The sequence below is a fragment of the Bufo gargarizans genome, chromosome 2, assembly GCF_014858855.1.
Source record: "Bufo gargarizans isolate SCDJY-AF-19 chromosome 2, ASM1485885v1, whole genome shotgun sequence".
NCBI classification, from domain to species: domain Eukaryota; kingdom Metazoa; phylum Chordata; class Amphibia; order Anura; family Bufonidae; genus Bufo; species Bufo gargarizans.
Genome location: NC_058081.1, coordinates 280137332 through 280154037, shown reverse-complemented (window position 1 = coordinate 280154037; position 16706 = coordinate 280137332). Strand labels below are relative to the sequence as shown.

The window sequence follows — 16706 nt, the reverse complement described above, 5'->3', positions numbered from 1 at the left end:
ACATTATTGCAGCTTCCAGCATCTCAAAAGCAAACAGAATATGTGCTCTGGGGGAGAAAATATTAACCCTTTCGGGACCTTTTTGGGGTCTTTAAGGGTTTTTCCAGGATTACTATGGTTCTTAACAGATATGCTTATGTAGATGCTTATGATCATCTTCCCCATGCTTTTTCATTCTCAATTTGGACTCTCCTGACCCCTTTTCACCATGTAATCCCATCACTCTGGTTTGTTACATCCTGTATGTAGCACTTCCTGTTGATGTATCCAACCAAACCCATGATGCACTTCTCCTTTCTGTGCCACAGCACCAGCATCGCCCCTAGTTTATAGCTCCTCCCACCCAGCTACACTGACACTCCCCTATCACTGCCCTACCCATGGACATAACATCACGGAAAATAAGAAGGAGCTGCGTGGACATGGTCATGTGACCACAGCCCGGAATGGAAGATAGGAGGGATAAAAAGGTAAAAAAAAATTAATTCCTTAAAAAGGGCTGTTGTCTGATCAGTAGGGGTCCGACCTCTGGGGCTCCCACCGTTTATGAGAAAGGGGGCCATTATTCCCCTGTTTTAATGGAGCCGTGGTCACGCATACGTGCTGTCGCTCCATGCAGCTCTAGGGGACTGCCAGAAGTGCTTGGCTAGGCACTATATTTCAAGGTAGCCACATGACTTGAATGTAATGGCGCTACATAATATGGGTGGTGGAGGACCACTTTTTTATTATTTATCCATGCTTCAGCATTCATCTGATACTGAATCATGACCATCCAAACCTAGCACTAGGCCTGTATGATCAATCACTGTTCCATACCAAGCGTTCCCTTTAAAAAGACTCCATAAAATCAGTCAGAAGATCATCTTCTCCTCACTGAAAACATGTTTATGCAATCTGTATAGTCACATAGCAATGAAATGAATAGGGAGGGGGAAATGCTTCATGACTAACCAAATATTACACACACCGCACCCAACGGCTCAGCTTAACTTTCCATTATATCCATTGCGATACCTGAAATGTAACCCTTTAAATACTAAAGTGTGAATGAGGCCTAAAGCTGACCAAGTATAAAGATAGCTGCTGACAAAGAGACTATCGCATGGATGTTATACTCCATAGAGGGAGACGCTACTGTGGTTTATGTAAGGAATTGGATTATTACAGTCTAATCTGCCTGAGCCTCATTTCTTTTAACAGGTGACATAAGGGAACAGTGGGATTGTATGAATTAATTTTAATATCTGCATCTGAACAGGCAGGAATAGTGGCAGGTAAGGCTTCATTCACACAGGCAGTAGAGCAATCTGGCAGGCAGGTCTCCTGATCCGACATAGGCAAATCGTGTCGCACCCCATAAACTATAATGGGATCCGATGGAATCTGGCCGCTCCCCTGCACACAATAGTTTTTGTCCATCCAAATCCCAGCATAATGGTGGGGAGTGGCCAGATCCCCACCGGTTCCCATAATAGTCAATAGACTCCTGTGGTGAACAGCAGTATCCAGCTAGGCCAGATGCAGAGAACTCCTGCAGGCTGTTCTTCTGACGCTTGTGTGAACACGGAGGTGATTTACAGAAGGTGCGAGTTGTGCACCCCTGATTAGCCTGTCTGCCCTATAGGCTGATTTTAATTAGCTGTCCAGCACATGGAAAGGTGTGGAGTGGGCTCGGCATGCATGTTGATACCTGCATCCGTTGTAAGTAATGGAGGCCATTTTGGCACCAAAAATAGTAAAAGGCAGAGTGGACCCAGCATGCATGTGGAACCAACACTTCCTGAACTTTGTGCGGCCATTATGACGCATAACAAGTAGTATTTAGTGTTAGGACCCGTCTTGCAGAGATCGCCTTGACGTTCGGCAGACGGGCTCAGATGGTTTTGTACAAAATGAATTTGCCAAGCATCTCACTTTATAAATAAGCGTAGCATTAGCACTATAACATTTTTTGTGACTATGGCATTATTGTACTTTATCTGGTTTGCAGGGTGGTTTTCAGCCCCGGCAGCGTGCACCTGCGCATTGGGAGGTGCTGACTAACCCCCTTTTCTTTGCAGATTTACAGAAGGTGCCCAAGACAACAGTGACATATCAGTATTGTCATGAGAATATTTTAGCAGTGCAGTCTTAGGCTACTTTCACACTCGCGTTTGGTGCGGATCAGTCATGGATCTGCACAGACGGACCCGTTTGTATTATCTGTAACATAGCCAAGACGAACCAGTCTTGAAAAACCATTGAAAGTCAATGGAGGACGGATTTGTTTTCTATTGTGCCCGATTGTGTAATAGAAAACGGATCCGTCCACATTGACTTACATTGTGTATCAGAACGGATCAGTTTGGCTCAGTTTCGCCAGACGGACACCAAAACGCGGAATGGAGACTGAACGGAGGCAAACTGATGCATTCTGAGCGGATCCTTTTCCATTCAGAATGCATTAGGGCAAAACTGATCCGTTTTGGACCGCGTGTGAGAGCCCTGAACGGATCTCACAAATGGAAAGCCAAAACGCCAGTGTGAAAGTAGCCATAGGGTTCATGCACACAACCGTGATCAGAAACACAATCTGTGTGTCTGCTGGATCTCCTGGGATGACCGCGGCTCCCCTGGACTAACTGTATCAGAGTGTTTTATGATTTATACCTGTGAGTTCATTACAAGAGATATGCGATCAGATATGAACTGACTGCATCATAAAACACTATGATACATTCACTTCAGTTCAGGGGAGCAGCGGTCAGCCCAGGAGATCCAGCAGACACACAGACTGCGATCAAAGTCGTGTGCGTGAGCACCTTAAAGGGGTTGTCAGAGTTAAATAAAAACTCAAGCACCCCTTTTATCCCATGCCACTGCCAGCGATGCGCTCTAGTCCTCCTTGTGGTTGACATCACCTTCTTGCCTGTAGCAGCAACATTCTGAACACACCAATCATTGGCCTCAGTAGTATATTGGATATCACTGCTGAGGTAATTGGCTGCAGTGGTGATCCGTGAGTAGCCAGGAGAATGAACAATGGCAGGGAGGACCAGAGTGCAGTACAGGAAGTTTTAGAAGGAGAAATGGGGTAAGTATTCATTATGTTGTTATTTACAGGCCTCTACAGGGACCTGCCAGAGTTTTTATTGAACTCTGACAACCCCTTTAAGGCCTCCATACACATTAGTGTATTGGCGGGTTCAGGCGACAGTCTAATGTGTATGGGGGCAGAAAGATAGGACTAAGTGAAAAATTTCCCCGGATCCTTTAGATTTCTCGCTGCCTGAAGTGTCTGAAAGCAGCCTTCTCCTCTGTGTATGGGGGAGAGAGAGTTGTTCGGCCGACAGCTACTGAATGTTCAAAGCCAGATATAGGCTTTAGGTCTGTAACTTAGCGATATTTCAAAAAAGTGGTTTATGATTTTGAGAATACACCAAGGGGACATCCACACATAGCGGAATTGCTGCAGATTTGCAGGTTCAGATTTTCATGTGGCAGATCTGCAGCGTTGTACAGTACCAGCAAAGTGACTGTGCTTTAGGCAATTCTCATCCACACGTGGACATACCCTAAAAGGCCCATTCAGAAAACATTATCCCACCTCCATATTTTCATTTGTCTGAGCTTCCTAGTGACTGAGACCAGTAGCGTCTCTTATAGGGGTTCTATATGGTTTTCTTACTGATGATCTATCCTTTGGTAGGTCATCAGGATCTGATCGGCAGGGTCTAAAACCTGAAACCCCAGGTGATTAGCGCCTTCTCACTGCTTTCCACAAGCCAGTGACATCACAGCTATGTCACATGGCCTGTGCACAGCTCAGCTCCTACCATATGCTGCCATTACCAGCTCCGTCCACTACACAATGAATGGCGCTGTGGAGTTCTGGAGCTACGGGGAGTCAGCCTCCTGCTGGTCTGATATTGATGGTGTATCCTGTGGATAGGCCATCAATATAAAATCCTGGAGAACCCATATAAAGTGAGCATACACATATTTTAAGGGTATGTTCACATCCACGACAGTGGATCTGAAAGGCTATTCCGGCAGAGAGTAGCCTGACTGATTCTACAGATCACCGTCACATCCTCATTGACTAACAGGATTCAGACGCTTTCTGGCATAAATGCCGGGTTTCAAACAAATATCTCTGCGTGCAGCATTTTCTGTTTGGCTGACAGACATCATTTATGCCAAAACAGGCTCTGGAACAGCCTGCCAGATCTGAACTGCAACTGTGAATGTACCCTAATGTGTATGGGGGTGTGAATGTTGAAATCCAAGAAAACCTAATCCCCCTTCCCGTTTGAATCTGCTGTGTATGTGGGATTACAACATGCTTGATCCTTTGTTCTCAGGGGAGATAAGCGGTGGCTTAAAGGGGTTTTGTCAATTCAGCAAGTGGCTTTTATCACATAGTGAAAGTTAATACAAGCAATTACTAATGTATAGTTATTATCCATATTGCCTCTTTTACTGGCTGGATTCATTTTTCCTCCAAGTTATACACTGCTCGTTTCCATGGTTACAACCACCCTGCAATCCACCATGGTGCTCGTGCTTGCACACTATAGGAAAAAACACTGGCCTCTATGGTGACCGGGACCGTGGGAGCGCACATAGGCTGGTGCATTTTTAATGGTATGCAAGCATGGCCACTGCTGATGGAGTGCAGGGCGGTCGTAACCATGGAAACAAGCAGTGTATAAAGTGATGGAAAAATGAATACAGCCAGCAAAGGAGACAATATGGACAAACACAATACATTAGTAAGTGCCTTGTATTAACTTTCTCTACATGATAAATGTCACTTGCTGAAGTGACAAAACCCCTTTAAGGCTGTATTACACTGGCTGCCTTTTCGGCCAATAATCGCTAACGAGTGATCATCTTGCAGTGTAATACTGCCGCCGATTGCCGGATGAATGAGCAAATACTCATTCATTGGGCAATTCTTATTATTAAGTATGCAGATCATGCTGCCTAATAATGATCTGCCGTTGGCAAACTGGTAGACAGAATGGGGCCATGCTGCGGAGGAGATCTCTGCATGTAATAGCAGCGGTCTCCTCAGTAAGTTAGCAAAGGAGCTCTTGCCTCCCGACAATCGCTTGCTCAATCGGCCTGTGTGATGCAGGCATTACTCTCTTCTGGAGACCACCTGCACGTTTGGTGGACTGTACATGTGCATGGGGGAGCTGGGAGGACTAGGCACTGATGAGAGTTCAGACTACAGCTACTGACTGTATGGCTACCTTGAGATTTGAGGAAACTTTGAACTCTTTAAATTACAATGTAGATAGCTTTTATCTGGAGGTAGACAATGATAAAAAAGGGGTTAAAGAATAGTTCACAAATGCGTACACATCTTTTGCTAAAAAAACATATACACACAAAAAAAAAAAAAAAAAACTCAGATAGTGAAAGAGCTGACGAAGATACAAAACAGCCTCACACCACTAATTCACATGATGTTGCAAGGCTATCAGAATAAACAGATTGTTGCAGGAGGAGAATTATAAGGTCATAGAATCCGTCTGAACGTCTTTGATCGCCTGTGAAGCAGACACTTAAAGGGAACCTGTCACCGGGATTTTGTGTATAGAGCGGAGGACATGGGTTGCTAGATGGCCGCTAGCACATCCGCAATACCCAGTCCCCATAGCTCTGTGTGCTTTTATTGTGTAAAAAACACAATTTGATACATATGCAAATTAACCTGAGAGGAGTCCTGTATGTGAGATGAGTCAGGGACAGGACTCATCTCAGGTTAATTTGCATAAGTATCAAATCGTTTTTTTAACACAATAAAAGCACACAGAGCTATGGGGACTGGATATTGTGGATGTGCTAGCGGCCGTCTAGCAACCCATGTCCTCAGCTCTATACACAAAATCCCGGTGACAGGTTCCCTTTAAGAAGCAAAGTACTTGAGAGGAAAGACGGTACGGGTCTCACATTGATGTCGCACAATGTACAATACCATACAACTGTGGTATCTACAAAATGAGGAACTCTTGGAGTTTTCTAACAGTTGCATAAATCGCCCACACAATGTAGGGCTTGTGTTACACTGTACTTCTGCCGGCTTCCTAGACACTTCATTTGTGCTAAACACCATATTTATGATGCCTCAGCACCTCGTCCAGACACCATCAGATCAGATGAGTAAAAGGGCTTTAGAGTTGTGCCAAGAATCCTTTATAAAAACCAAAAAGCTGGGGCTCTAGGTCACAAGTCGATTGCGGATGAACATGTCACACCAGGTGAGGAACAGTTCACTGTTCGTATGCTGTGCTGGTATCCAAATACCAAAAGACTGGTCAATACGTGTGCACACTTCCATATATCAAATCCCACCGTGTGAATGGCCCGAAATGTTTCCCTACTACAACATATACCCTGCTGCAGAGCCCAAAATAAAGGGGCACCACCTTGGTTGTGTGATCATTGACCAAGCACTACTAGCCGTTTATACTTAGTCTCGGCTCAACTGCATAAAAGGGGTTGTTTAACCCCCTGTTTTGCCCCAGCTCCAGCAGTGGGAAAAGTAGCTAACTGGAGGGGGAGGGCTGCTTTAGATGCTGCTATCTCCTGAATGGTAGCAGCTAGAAACATGCAACTGGTCTTGTTTGAAAGCTGACCGTCCAGGCTTTCATAAGACACAAGACCAGTGATATCTACCCCTGTACTGAACAGATTGCATGTTTCTAGCTGCTACCATTCAGGAGATAGCAGCATCTAAAGCAGCCCTCCCCCTCCAGTTAGCTACTTTACCCACTGCCCGAGCTGGATTCGGGCAAAACAGTTAGGTGGTTAAAGGGGGTTTCCAGGCTTTTAACACTTTAAATATTGATGAACTATCTTCAGGTGAGGTCATCAATATGAGATCGGCGGGGATTAACTCTATGAAGCGGAGGCAAGCTCCCTGCACACATTCCATTTCCTATCTCTCTTCCTGCTTGCTGTCACCTGCCGATCTGATATTGATGACCTATCCTGAAGATAGTCCATCAATATTAAAAGCCTGGAAAACCCCTTTAATACTGATAACCTATTCTCAGGATAAATCATCAGGACATGATCAGAGGGGGGTCTGACTCCTGACTACCATGCAGCACTCCGGTCTCCTCACAGCTCATCAAGCACAGTGCCGTCCATTTGATAGCAGCTGTGCTTGGTATTGCGGCTCCATGCACTTCAATTGGTCTGAATTGTACATAGGCCATGTAACCGATGTATGCTGACATCACTGCAGTGAAAGTATTGTGTATATTACATCACCAGTACAATTCAGTATGGGTATTATGTAGGGGTGCACCGAAATGAAAATTCTGGTCCGAAACCGAAACTTCAGGATGTCCCTTGACCGAAACCGAAACTGCCTTTTTGCCCAAATACTTTTAAAAGACCCCCCACCCCATAACAGTGCCATCCACAGACCCCCCCCACCTCATAACAGTGCCATCCACAGACCCCCACCCACCCCATAACAGTGCCATCCACAGACCCCCCCCACCTCATAACAGTGCCATCCACAGACCCCCACCCACCCCATAACAGTGCCATCCACAGACCCCCCCCATTGCCACTCCAGTACAGACTAGTTATAAAATGTGTACAATTAATAGAAAATAGCGGGGAGGGACTGGGAGGAGGAGCTGGGGGCCGGTGCGTTCACTGTGCTCCGGCCCCCAGCAGTTATAAAACGTGTACAATTAATAAGGATTCTATTCATGAGGCCCCCTCTGCAGTAGAACATTCAATATAGCCACATCCTACTCACAGGGCTGTTATCTTAATGCTGGCCGGCCGGGCAGACGAGCGGCAGCGTCACGACTGACGTCATGTGCCCGGCCTACTTTCTGAATGAAGGAGGCGGCGCAGGCATGTGACGTCAGTCGTGACGCTGCCGCTCGTCTGCCCGGCCGGCCAGCATTAAGATAACAGCCCTGTGAGTAGGATGTGGCTATATTGAATGTTCTACTGCAGAGGGGGCCTCATGAATAGAATCCTTATTAATTGTACACATTTTATAACTACTGGAGCTGGGGGCCGGAGAACAGTGAACGCACCGGCCCCCAGCTCCTCCTCCCAGTCCCTCCCCGCTATTTTCTGCCGATATGTACAAATATCGGCCGAAATGGATTAGGTGCATTTTCGGACGATATTTTCGGCTGCCGGAATTTCGGTGCACCCCTAGTATTTTGTCACTTGTACGTTATTGCACAACCAGTACAAAGCAGAAGAGTACTGGTTTTATGCTACCAGTATCATGCAGCTCAGTACCAGTAATAAGTGAACAGACCATTATTATATCAGTCCAGTGTTGCATTTTATACATACAGTAGGTATTATGTCTCCAGTACAGCGCTGCACTGTATTTACATGTATTATAATGTCTCCAGTACAGCGCTGCACTGTATGTATAGGCAGGGCTCCAGATGGCGAGCAAAATGGTCACCAATGCGACTTAGAATTGCAAAATGGCGGAAAAACTTTATTGTCATTTGCGGATCCAAATGACAATATAGAATGAAAAATTTTCTATCAGGATTTTTCCATTCTCTTTTGATTAGAGCTTCAATATTTTTATGAACGGGGAAAACTCTATGCTTTCTAGGGCCAAGACCCTCTAAAACCTGATCAGCAATAGATTTAGGTTGTTTTACATCTTCTAATTGCATGGTGGCTTTGACAGCTTTCAGTAAAGGCTTGGTATCTTCCGGTGGAAAAAAATGCCCTCCCCGCTGAGTCCTCATCTGAAGAGAAAGAATCCTCTGATAGGGCCTGGCCAGATTTTATATCCTCTTCTTCATCTGAAAAAACTGAATCAGAGTCCTTATAATAAGACCTGTCTAGAGACCTTTGGCGACTCCGACCAAGTAATGTAATGGACGCTTTAAGCTCTGACCGCATTAAAGCGCTCATATTTCTAGATAAGTTGGTTATGGAAGAGTCTCACAACTTATCTATACATGCTTGACATAGCGGCTTAACGTAGGAGGCAGCTAAGGCTACTCTACATGCTCCACACTCTTTATGCTTAGTTTTCCTGGACGATTACTTTGGTGTTTTTGCTGCCTATAACAAAGCAAAACAAAACCCCCATTAATAAGGAGAGGATAATTCTCACCAAAGCAGAGTCAAGTTTCCCCACTCCTCAGGACCAATACCGGGCCTCGAGGGTTCCAGGGGGTCGGCGCGTCCTGTATCATCTGGTTCCGTCATGCTGGTGGGAACCCAGATCCTGTACAGCACTGTGTGCATCCAAGGCTGGCTGTCTTCTCCTGCCACCAATTTATATTCTGCACCTTGGTTCCTTTAAACCAATAGGTCCCCTTAGAGCACCTAATCCATGCCAGAAGATGCCTCCACCTCCTCGGGCAAGCGCCCGGATATGACGCCTAAGTGCCTGAAGAGGCCGTCCCTGCGCGCATGCGTAGAACGCCTCAGAGAGTGGGCCGCCATCTTGGAAGCGGGACGCCGGGCATCCCACAACAACGGTCTGGGAGCTGCCTGAACATGGCCACAGCGGCTTCCTGGGAGGCAAGGGGGAATGCAGGAGGAAGATCAGTCCCAGGCAGCGGCTTCCCAAGGAGACTGACGCCGCCAGGGATAGGTCCCTTTACAACCTCCCCAGCCCCCGAAGGCGAGAACCAAAAAACATAGAAGAAGCCAGAGCTCCTCAGGTACCTCTTATACAGGAAACCTGAACTGAGGTGTGGTGGGGGTGTGAACCATTTTATCTTCTCAGGTTTCCTGTCCTGGATGGGAGGTTCTGGTCGCATGGGTGCCGTCAGGAGTGAGGGGAAAAAACCCTTAGGGGATCATTTATCAAACTGGTGTAAATTAGACTGGCTGAGTTGCCCATAGCAACCAATCAGATTTCACCTTTAATTTTTCACAGCTCCTTTTGAAAGTGAAAGGTAGAATCTGGTTGCTATGGGCAACTAAGTCAGTTCTACTTTACTCCCCTTAGTTCTTAGTAAATCCTTTACAGTAATTCTGGTGTCTAAGGGTGTGTTCACACGTGGCAGATTTATTGGAGACATTTCTGTGACTGTCCCATTCAACTGAAGGCAGTAAACTATGCACCTGCTGCAGGAACAACACCATTCAGATGACTGGAAGTGTGTTTCGGTCACAGACATTTCTAGAACAAATCTGATGTGTGTGAATACACCCTTAGGCTACATTCACACGAACGTATTTTGTTTCCGTGTCCGTAACGTAACCCCACAAAAAATAAATATAGAAATTGTCAGTTTTGCAGACAAGGATAGACAATTTGCAAAATGGCGACAAGACTTTGTTTTCTTGTTGCCATTTGCGCCTAGTTAAAAAAAAAAAAAGGCTTTCATCCAGCAGACATACGCTGCAGACGTCTGCTGGGTGAAGATCCGCCCCTCGCACTGTGGCCAGTGATTGTCTTGATGTCACTGCAGCCAAACGTTTTCATGGAGAAACCCAAGATAAGCAGTGGAGGCCTGGAAGCGAGTGAGCCAAGGCCCAGCATCTAGGGATTAGCAACGCGAATCTGGCTAGTCTGACAGGGAAATGAGTGCACAACCCCTTTACCTGCGTGGGCTGTAGCTTAGAAAACCCCATGCTCCTAAGCATCCCAGCTATATTATATGTATTTTAAATTTGGCGACTAAAAATTTCTCAGGTTATGAGCCAATGGCTCCTTGATATTATTATTTTTTTAGTCTGGAGCAGAAAGGTATTGCTATGTCTCCAGTACAGTGCTGCACTGCATGTACAGGTATTATAGGTCGCCAGTACAGTGCTGCATGTACAGGTATTATAGGTCTCTAGTACAGTGCTGCACTGTATGTACAGTTATTATAGGTCTCCAGTACAGTGCGCACTGTATGTACAGGTATTATAGGTCTCCAGTACGGTGCTGCACTGTATGTACAGGTATTATAGGTCTCTAGTACAGTGCTGCACTGTATGTACAGTTATTATAGGTCTCCAGTACAGTGCGCACTGTATGTACAGGTATTATAGGTCTCCAGTACGGTGCTGCACTGTATGTACAGGTATTATAGGTCTCTAGTACAGTGCTGCACTGTATGTACAGTTATTATAGGTCTCCAGTACAGTGCGCACTGTATGTACAGGTATTATAGGTCTCCAGTACGGTGCACACTGCATGTACAGGTATTATAGGTCGCCAGTACAGTGCTGCACTGCGTGTACAGGTATTATAGGTCTCCAGTACAGTGCGCACTGTACGTACAGGTATTATATGTCACCAGTACAAGTGATGCACTGTACATACAGGTATTATATGTCACCAGTACAAGTGATGCACTGTACGTACAGGTATTATAGTTCTCCAGTACAGTGCTGCACTGTACGTACAGGTATTATATGTCACCAGTACAGTGCGCACTGTATGTACAGGTATTATAGGTCTCCAGTACTGCACTGTATGTACAGGTATTATAGGTCTCCAGTACAGTGCACACTGTATGTACAGGTATTATAGGTCTCCAGTACAGTGCACACTGTATGTACAGGTATTCAGTACAGTGCTGCACTGTATGTACAGGTATTATAGGTCTCCAGTACAGTGCACACTGTATGTACAGGTATTATAGGTCTCCAGTACTGCACTGTATGTACAGGTATTATAGGTCTCCAGTACAGTGCACACTGTATGTACAGGTATTATAGTCTGACAGGGAAATGAGTGCACAACCCCTTTACCTGCGTGGGCTGTAGCTTAGAAAACCCCATGCTCCTAAGCATCCCATATATTATATGTATTTTAAATTTGGCGACTAAATTTCTCAGGTTATGAGCCAATGGCTCCTTGATATTATTATTTTTTTAGTCTGGAGCAGAAAGGTATTGCTATGTCTCCAGTACAGTGCGCACTGTATGTACAGGTATTATAGGTCTCCAGTACGGTGCTGCACTGTATGTACAGGTATTATAGGTCTCCAGTACGGTGCTGCACTGTATGTACAGGTATTATAGGTCTCCAGTACAGTGCTGCACTGTATGTACAGGTATTATAGGTCTCCAGTACAGTGCTGCACTGTATGTACAGGTATTATAGGTCTCCAGTACAGTGCTGCACTGTATGTACAGGTATTATAGGTCTCCAGTACAGTGCTGCACTGTATGTACAGGTATTATAGGTCTCCAGTACAGTGCACACTGTATGTACAGGTATTATAGGTCTCCAGTACAGTGCACACTGTATGTACAGGTATTCAGTACAGTGCTGCACTGTATGTACAGGTATTATAGGTCTCCAGTACGGTGCTGCACTGTATGTACAGGTATTATAGGTCTCCAGTACTGCACTGTATGTACAGGTATTATAGGTCTCCAGTACAGTGCACACTGTATGTACAGGTATTATAGTCTGACAGGGAAATGAGTGCACAACCCCTTTACCTGCGTGGGCTGTAGCTTAGAAAACCCCATGCTCCTAAGCATCCCATATATTATATGTATTTTAAATTTGGCGACTAAATTTCTCAGGTTATGAGCCAATGGCTCCTTGATATTATTATTTTTTTAGTCTGGAGCAGAAAGGTATTGCTATGTCTCCAGTACAGTGCGCACTGTATGTACAGGTATTATAGGTCTCCAGTACGGTGCTGCACTGTATGTACAGGTATTATAGGTCTCCAGTACGGTGCTGCACTGTATGTACAGGTATTATAGGTCTCCAGTACAGTGCTGCACTGTATGTACAGGTATTATAGGTCTCCAGTACAGTGCTGCACTGTATGTACAGGTATTATAGGTCTCCAGTACAGTGCTGCACTGTATGTACAGGTATTATAGGTCTCCAGTACAGTGCTGCACTGTATGTACAGGTATTATAGGTCTCCAGTACAGTGCACACTGTATGTACAGGTATTATAGGTCTCCAGTACAGTGCACACTGTATGTACAGGTATTCAGTACAGTGCTGCACTGTATGTACAGGTATTATAGGTCTCCAGTACGGTGCTGCACTGTATGTACAGGTATTATAGGTCTCCAGTACTGCACTGTATGTACAGGTATTATAGGTCTCCAGTACAGTGCACACTGTATGTACAGGTATTATAGTCTGACAGGGAAATGAGTGCACAACCCCTTTACCTGCGTGGGCTGTAGCTTAGAAAACCCCATGCTCCTAAGCATCCCAGCTATATTATATGTATTTTAAATTTGGCGACTAAATTTCTCAGGTTATGAGCCAATGGCTCCTTGATATTATTATTTTTTTAGTCTGGAGCAGAAAGGTATTGCTATGTCTCCAGTACAGTGCGCACTGTATGTACAGGTATTATAGGTCTCCAGTACGGTGCTGCACTGTATGTACAGGTATTATAGGTCTCCAGTACGGTGCTGCACTGTATGTACAGGTATTATAGGTCTCCAGTACAGTGCTGCACTGTATGTACAGGTATTATAGGTCTCCAGTACAGTGCTGCACTGTATGTACAGGTATTATAGGTCTCCAGTACAGTGCACACTGTATGTACAGGTATTATAGGTCTCCAGTACAGTGCACACTGTATGTACAGGTATTATAGGTCTCCAGTACAGTGCACACTGTATGTACAGGTATTATAGGTCTCCAGTACAGTGCTGCACTGTATGTACAGGTATTATAGGTCTCCAGTACAGTGCACACTGTATGTACAGGTATTATAGGTCTCCAGTACAGTGCTGCACTGTATGTACAGGTATTATAGGTCTCCAGTACAGTGCTGCACTGTATGTACAGGTATTATAGGTCTCCAGTACAGTGCGCACTGTATGTACAGGTATTATAGGTCTCCAGTACGGTGCTGCACTGTATGTACAGGTATTATAGGTCTCCAGTACGGTGCTGCACTGTATGTACAGGTATTATAGGTCTCCAGTACAGTGCTGCACTGTATGTACAGGTATTATAGGTCTCCAGTACAGTGCTGCACTGTATGTACAGGTATTATAGGTCTCCAGTACAGTGCTGCACTGTATGTACAGGTATTATAGGTCTCCAGTACAGTGCTGCACTGTATGTACAGGTATTATAGGTCTCCAGTACAGTGCTGCACTGTATGTACAGGTATTATAGGTCTCCAGTACAGTGCACACTGTATGTACAGGTATTATAGGTCTCCAGTACAGTGCTGCACTGTATGTACAGGTATTATAGGTCTCCAGTACAGTGCTGCACTGTATGTACAGGTATTATAGGTCTCCAGTACAGTGCTGCACTGTATGTACAGGTATTATAGGTCTCCAGTACAGTGCACACTGTATGTACAGGTATTATAGGTCTCCAGTACAGTGCACACTGTATGTACAGGTATTCAGTACAGTGCTGCACTGTATGTACAGGTATTATAGGTCTCCAGTACGGTGCTGCACTGTATGTACAGGTATTATAGGTCTCCAGTACTGCACTGTATGTACAGGTATTATAGGTCTCCAGTACAGTGCACACTGTATGTACAGGTATTATAGTCTGACAGGGAAATGAGTGCACAACCCCTTTACCTGCGTGGGCTGTAGCTTAGAAAACCCCATGCTCCTAAGCATCCCAGCTATATTATATGTATTTTAAATTTGGCGACTAAATTTCTCAGGTTATGAGCCAATGGCTCCTTGATATTATTATTTTTTTAGTCTGGAGCAGAAAGGTATTGCTATGTCTCCAGTACAGTGCGCACTGTATGTACAGGTATTATAGGTCTCCAGTACGGTGCTGCACTGTATGTACAGGTATTATAGGTCTCCAGTACGGTGCTGCACTGTATGTACAGGTATTATAGGTCTCCAGTACAGTGCTGCACTGTATGTACAGGTATTATAGGTCTCCAGTACAGTGCTGCACTGTATGTACAGGTATTATAGGTCTCCAGTACAGTGCTGCACTGTATGTACAGGTATTATAGGTCTCCAGTACAGTGCTGCACTGTATGTACAGGTATTATAGGTCTCCAGTACAGTGCTGCACTGTATGTACAGGTATTATAGGTCTCCAGTACAGTGCTGCACTGTATGTACAGGTATTATAGGTCTCCAGTACAGTGCTGCACTGTATGTACAGGTATTATAGGTCTCCAGTACAGTGCTGCACTGTATGTACAGGTATTATAGGTCTCCAGTACAGTGCGCACTGTATGTACAGGTATTATAGGTCTCCAGTACAGTGCACACTGTATGTACAGGTATTATAGGTCTCCAGTACAGTGCACACTGTATGTACAGGTATTATAGGTCTCCAGTACAGTGCACACTGTATGTACAGGTATTATAGGTCTCCAGTACAGTGCTGCACTGTATGTACAGGTATTATAGGTCTCCAGTACGGTGCTGCACTGTATGTACAGGTATTATAGGTCTCCAGTACAGTGCGCACTGTATGTTCAGGTATTATAGGTCTCCAGTACAGTGCGCACTGTATGTACAGGTATTATAGGTCTCCAGTACAGTGCGCACTGTATGTACAGGTATTATAGGTCTCCAGTACAGTGCTGCACTGTATGTACAGGTATTATAGGTCTCCAGTACAGTGCTGCACTGTATGTACAGGTATTATAGGTCTCCAGTACAGTGCTGCACTGTATGTACAGGTATTATAGGTCTCCAGTACAGTGCTGCACTGTATGTACAGGTATTATAGGTCTCCAGTACAGTACTGCACTGTATGTACAGGTATTATAGGTCTCCAGTACTGCACTGTATGTACAGGTATTATAGGTCTCCAGTACAGTGCTGCACTGTATGTACAGGTATTATAGGTCTCCAGTACAGTGCGCACTGTATGTACAGGTATTATAGGTCTCCAGTACAGTGCGCACTGTATGTACAGGTATTATAGGTCTCCAGTACAGTGCTGCACTGTATGTACAGGTATTATAGGTCTCCAGTACAGTGCTGCACTGTATGTACAGGTATTATAGGTCTCCAGTACGGTGCTGCACTGTATGTACAGGTATTATAGGTCTCCAGTACTGCACTGTATGTACAGGTATTATAGGTCTCCAGTACAGTGCTGCACTGTATGTACAGGTATTGCTATGTCACCAGCCCAGTAGGACAGTGACATGCCAGCAGAGAGCAGCCAGGATTGGCAGTGCTCATGTGACCGGGCCTGCCTGTGAGCCGTACCTTCCAGATACTTCCTCCGCAGTCTCCGGTGCATGCTCTTCACCACTCCTGACAGTTTTTTCTGCTCCAGCTTCTTGTCTGCGGCAAGCGGCACTGGCATTGCAGGTGTACCGGTCTCCTCCCGGTCATTACCGGATGACACCAGCCCGCCGCACTGTACCGCTGTGCCCTGCTCCATCGCTCTTCCCCGGCTACAAACAACAGCCATCCACACCCCCTCACTTCCACCAAGAGCCAGCAACAGGCGTGTCACCGCTAGAGCAGCTCGCCATTGGCTAGACTGGCAGGAGCTGCTGCCGAGCCTGACCAATGGAAACCCCCTCTCGTTTAACAGGCCAGCAGCGAGCCAATCAAAGCCTGTTTTGTACTGCTCAGGGATTTTTGACTTGTTTGCAGAAATGTTAGTCCGGAGATCCCCGCGAGGGGGGCGGGGCTGAGTGAAGGAATGACTATTGGCTCCGCCAATGAGCCTCCTGGACACGCCCCCTATGACCGCACACTGCTGCTCTTTGTTCTGTTACCGGCGGTGTACGTGAGGCGCCCCCTCACTCCTCAGAGGAGATGACTGGAGCGGTGCAGTGCTTGCTGCG

General features: G+C 45.6%; 1 protein-coding gene across 1 annotated transcript in view; it reads right to left on the bottom strand.

Annotated features, from left to right (window-relative positions):
- BMT2 (base methyltransferase of 25S rRNA 2 homolog) overlaps positions 1–16322 on the bottom strand; it is a 39235-nt gene extending 22913 nt beyond the window's left edge. Inside the window, exon 1 of the mRNA XM_044277029.1 lies at positions 16117–16322. Coding sequence (XP_044132964.1) covers positions 16117–16294 — 178 coding nt within the window. The 5' untranslated portion in view covers positions 16295–16322. The remainder of the gene's footprint in view (positions 1–16116) is intronic.
- Positions 16323–16706: the final 384 nt, after the last annotated feature.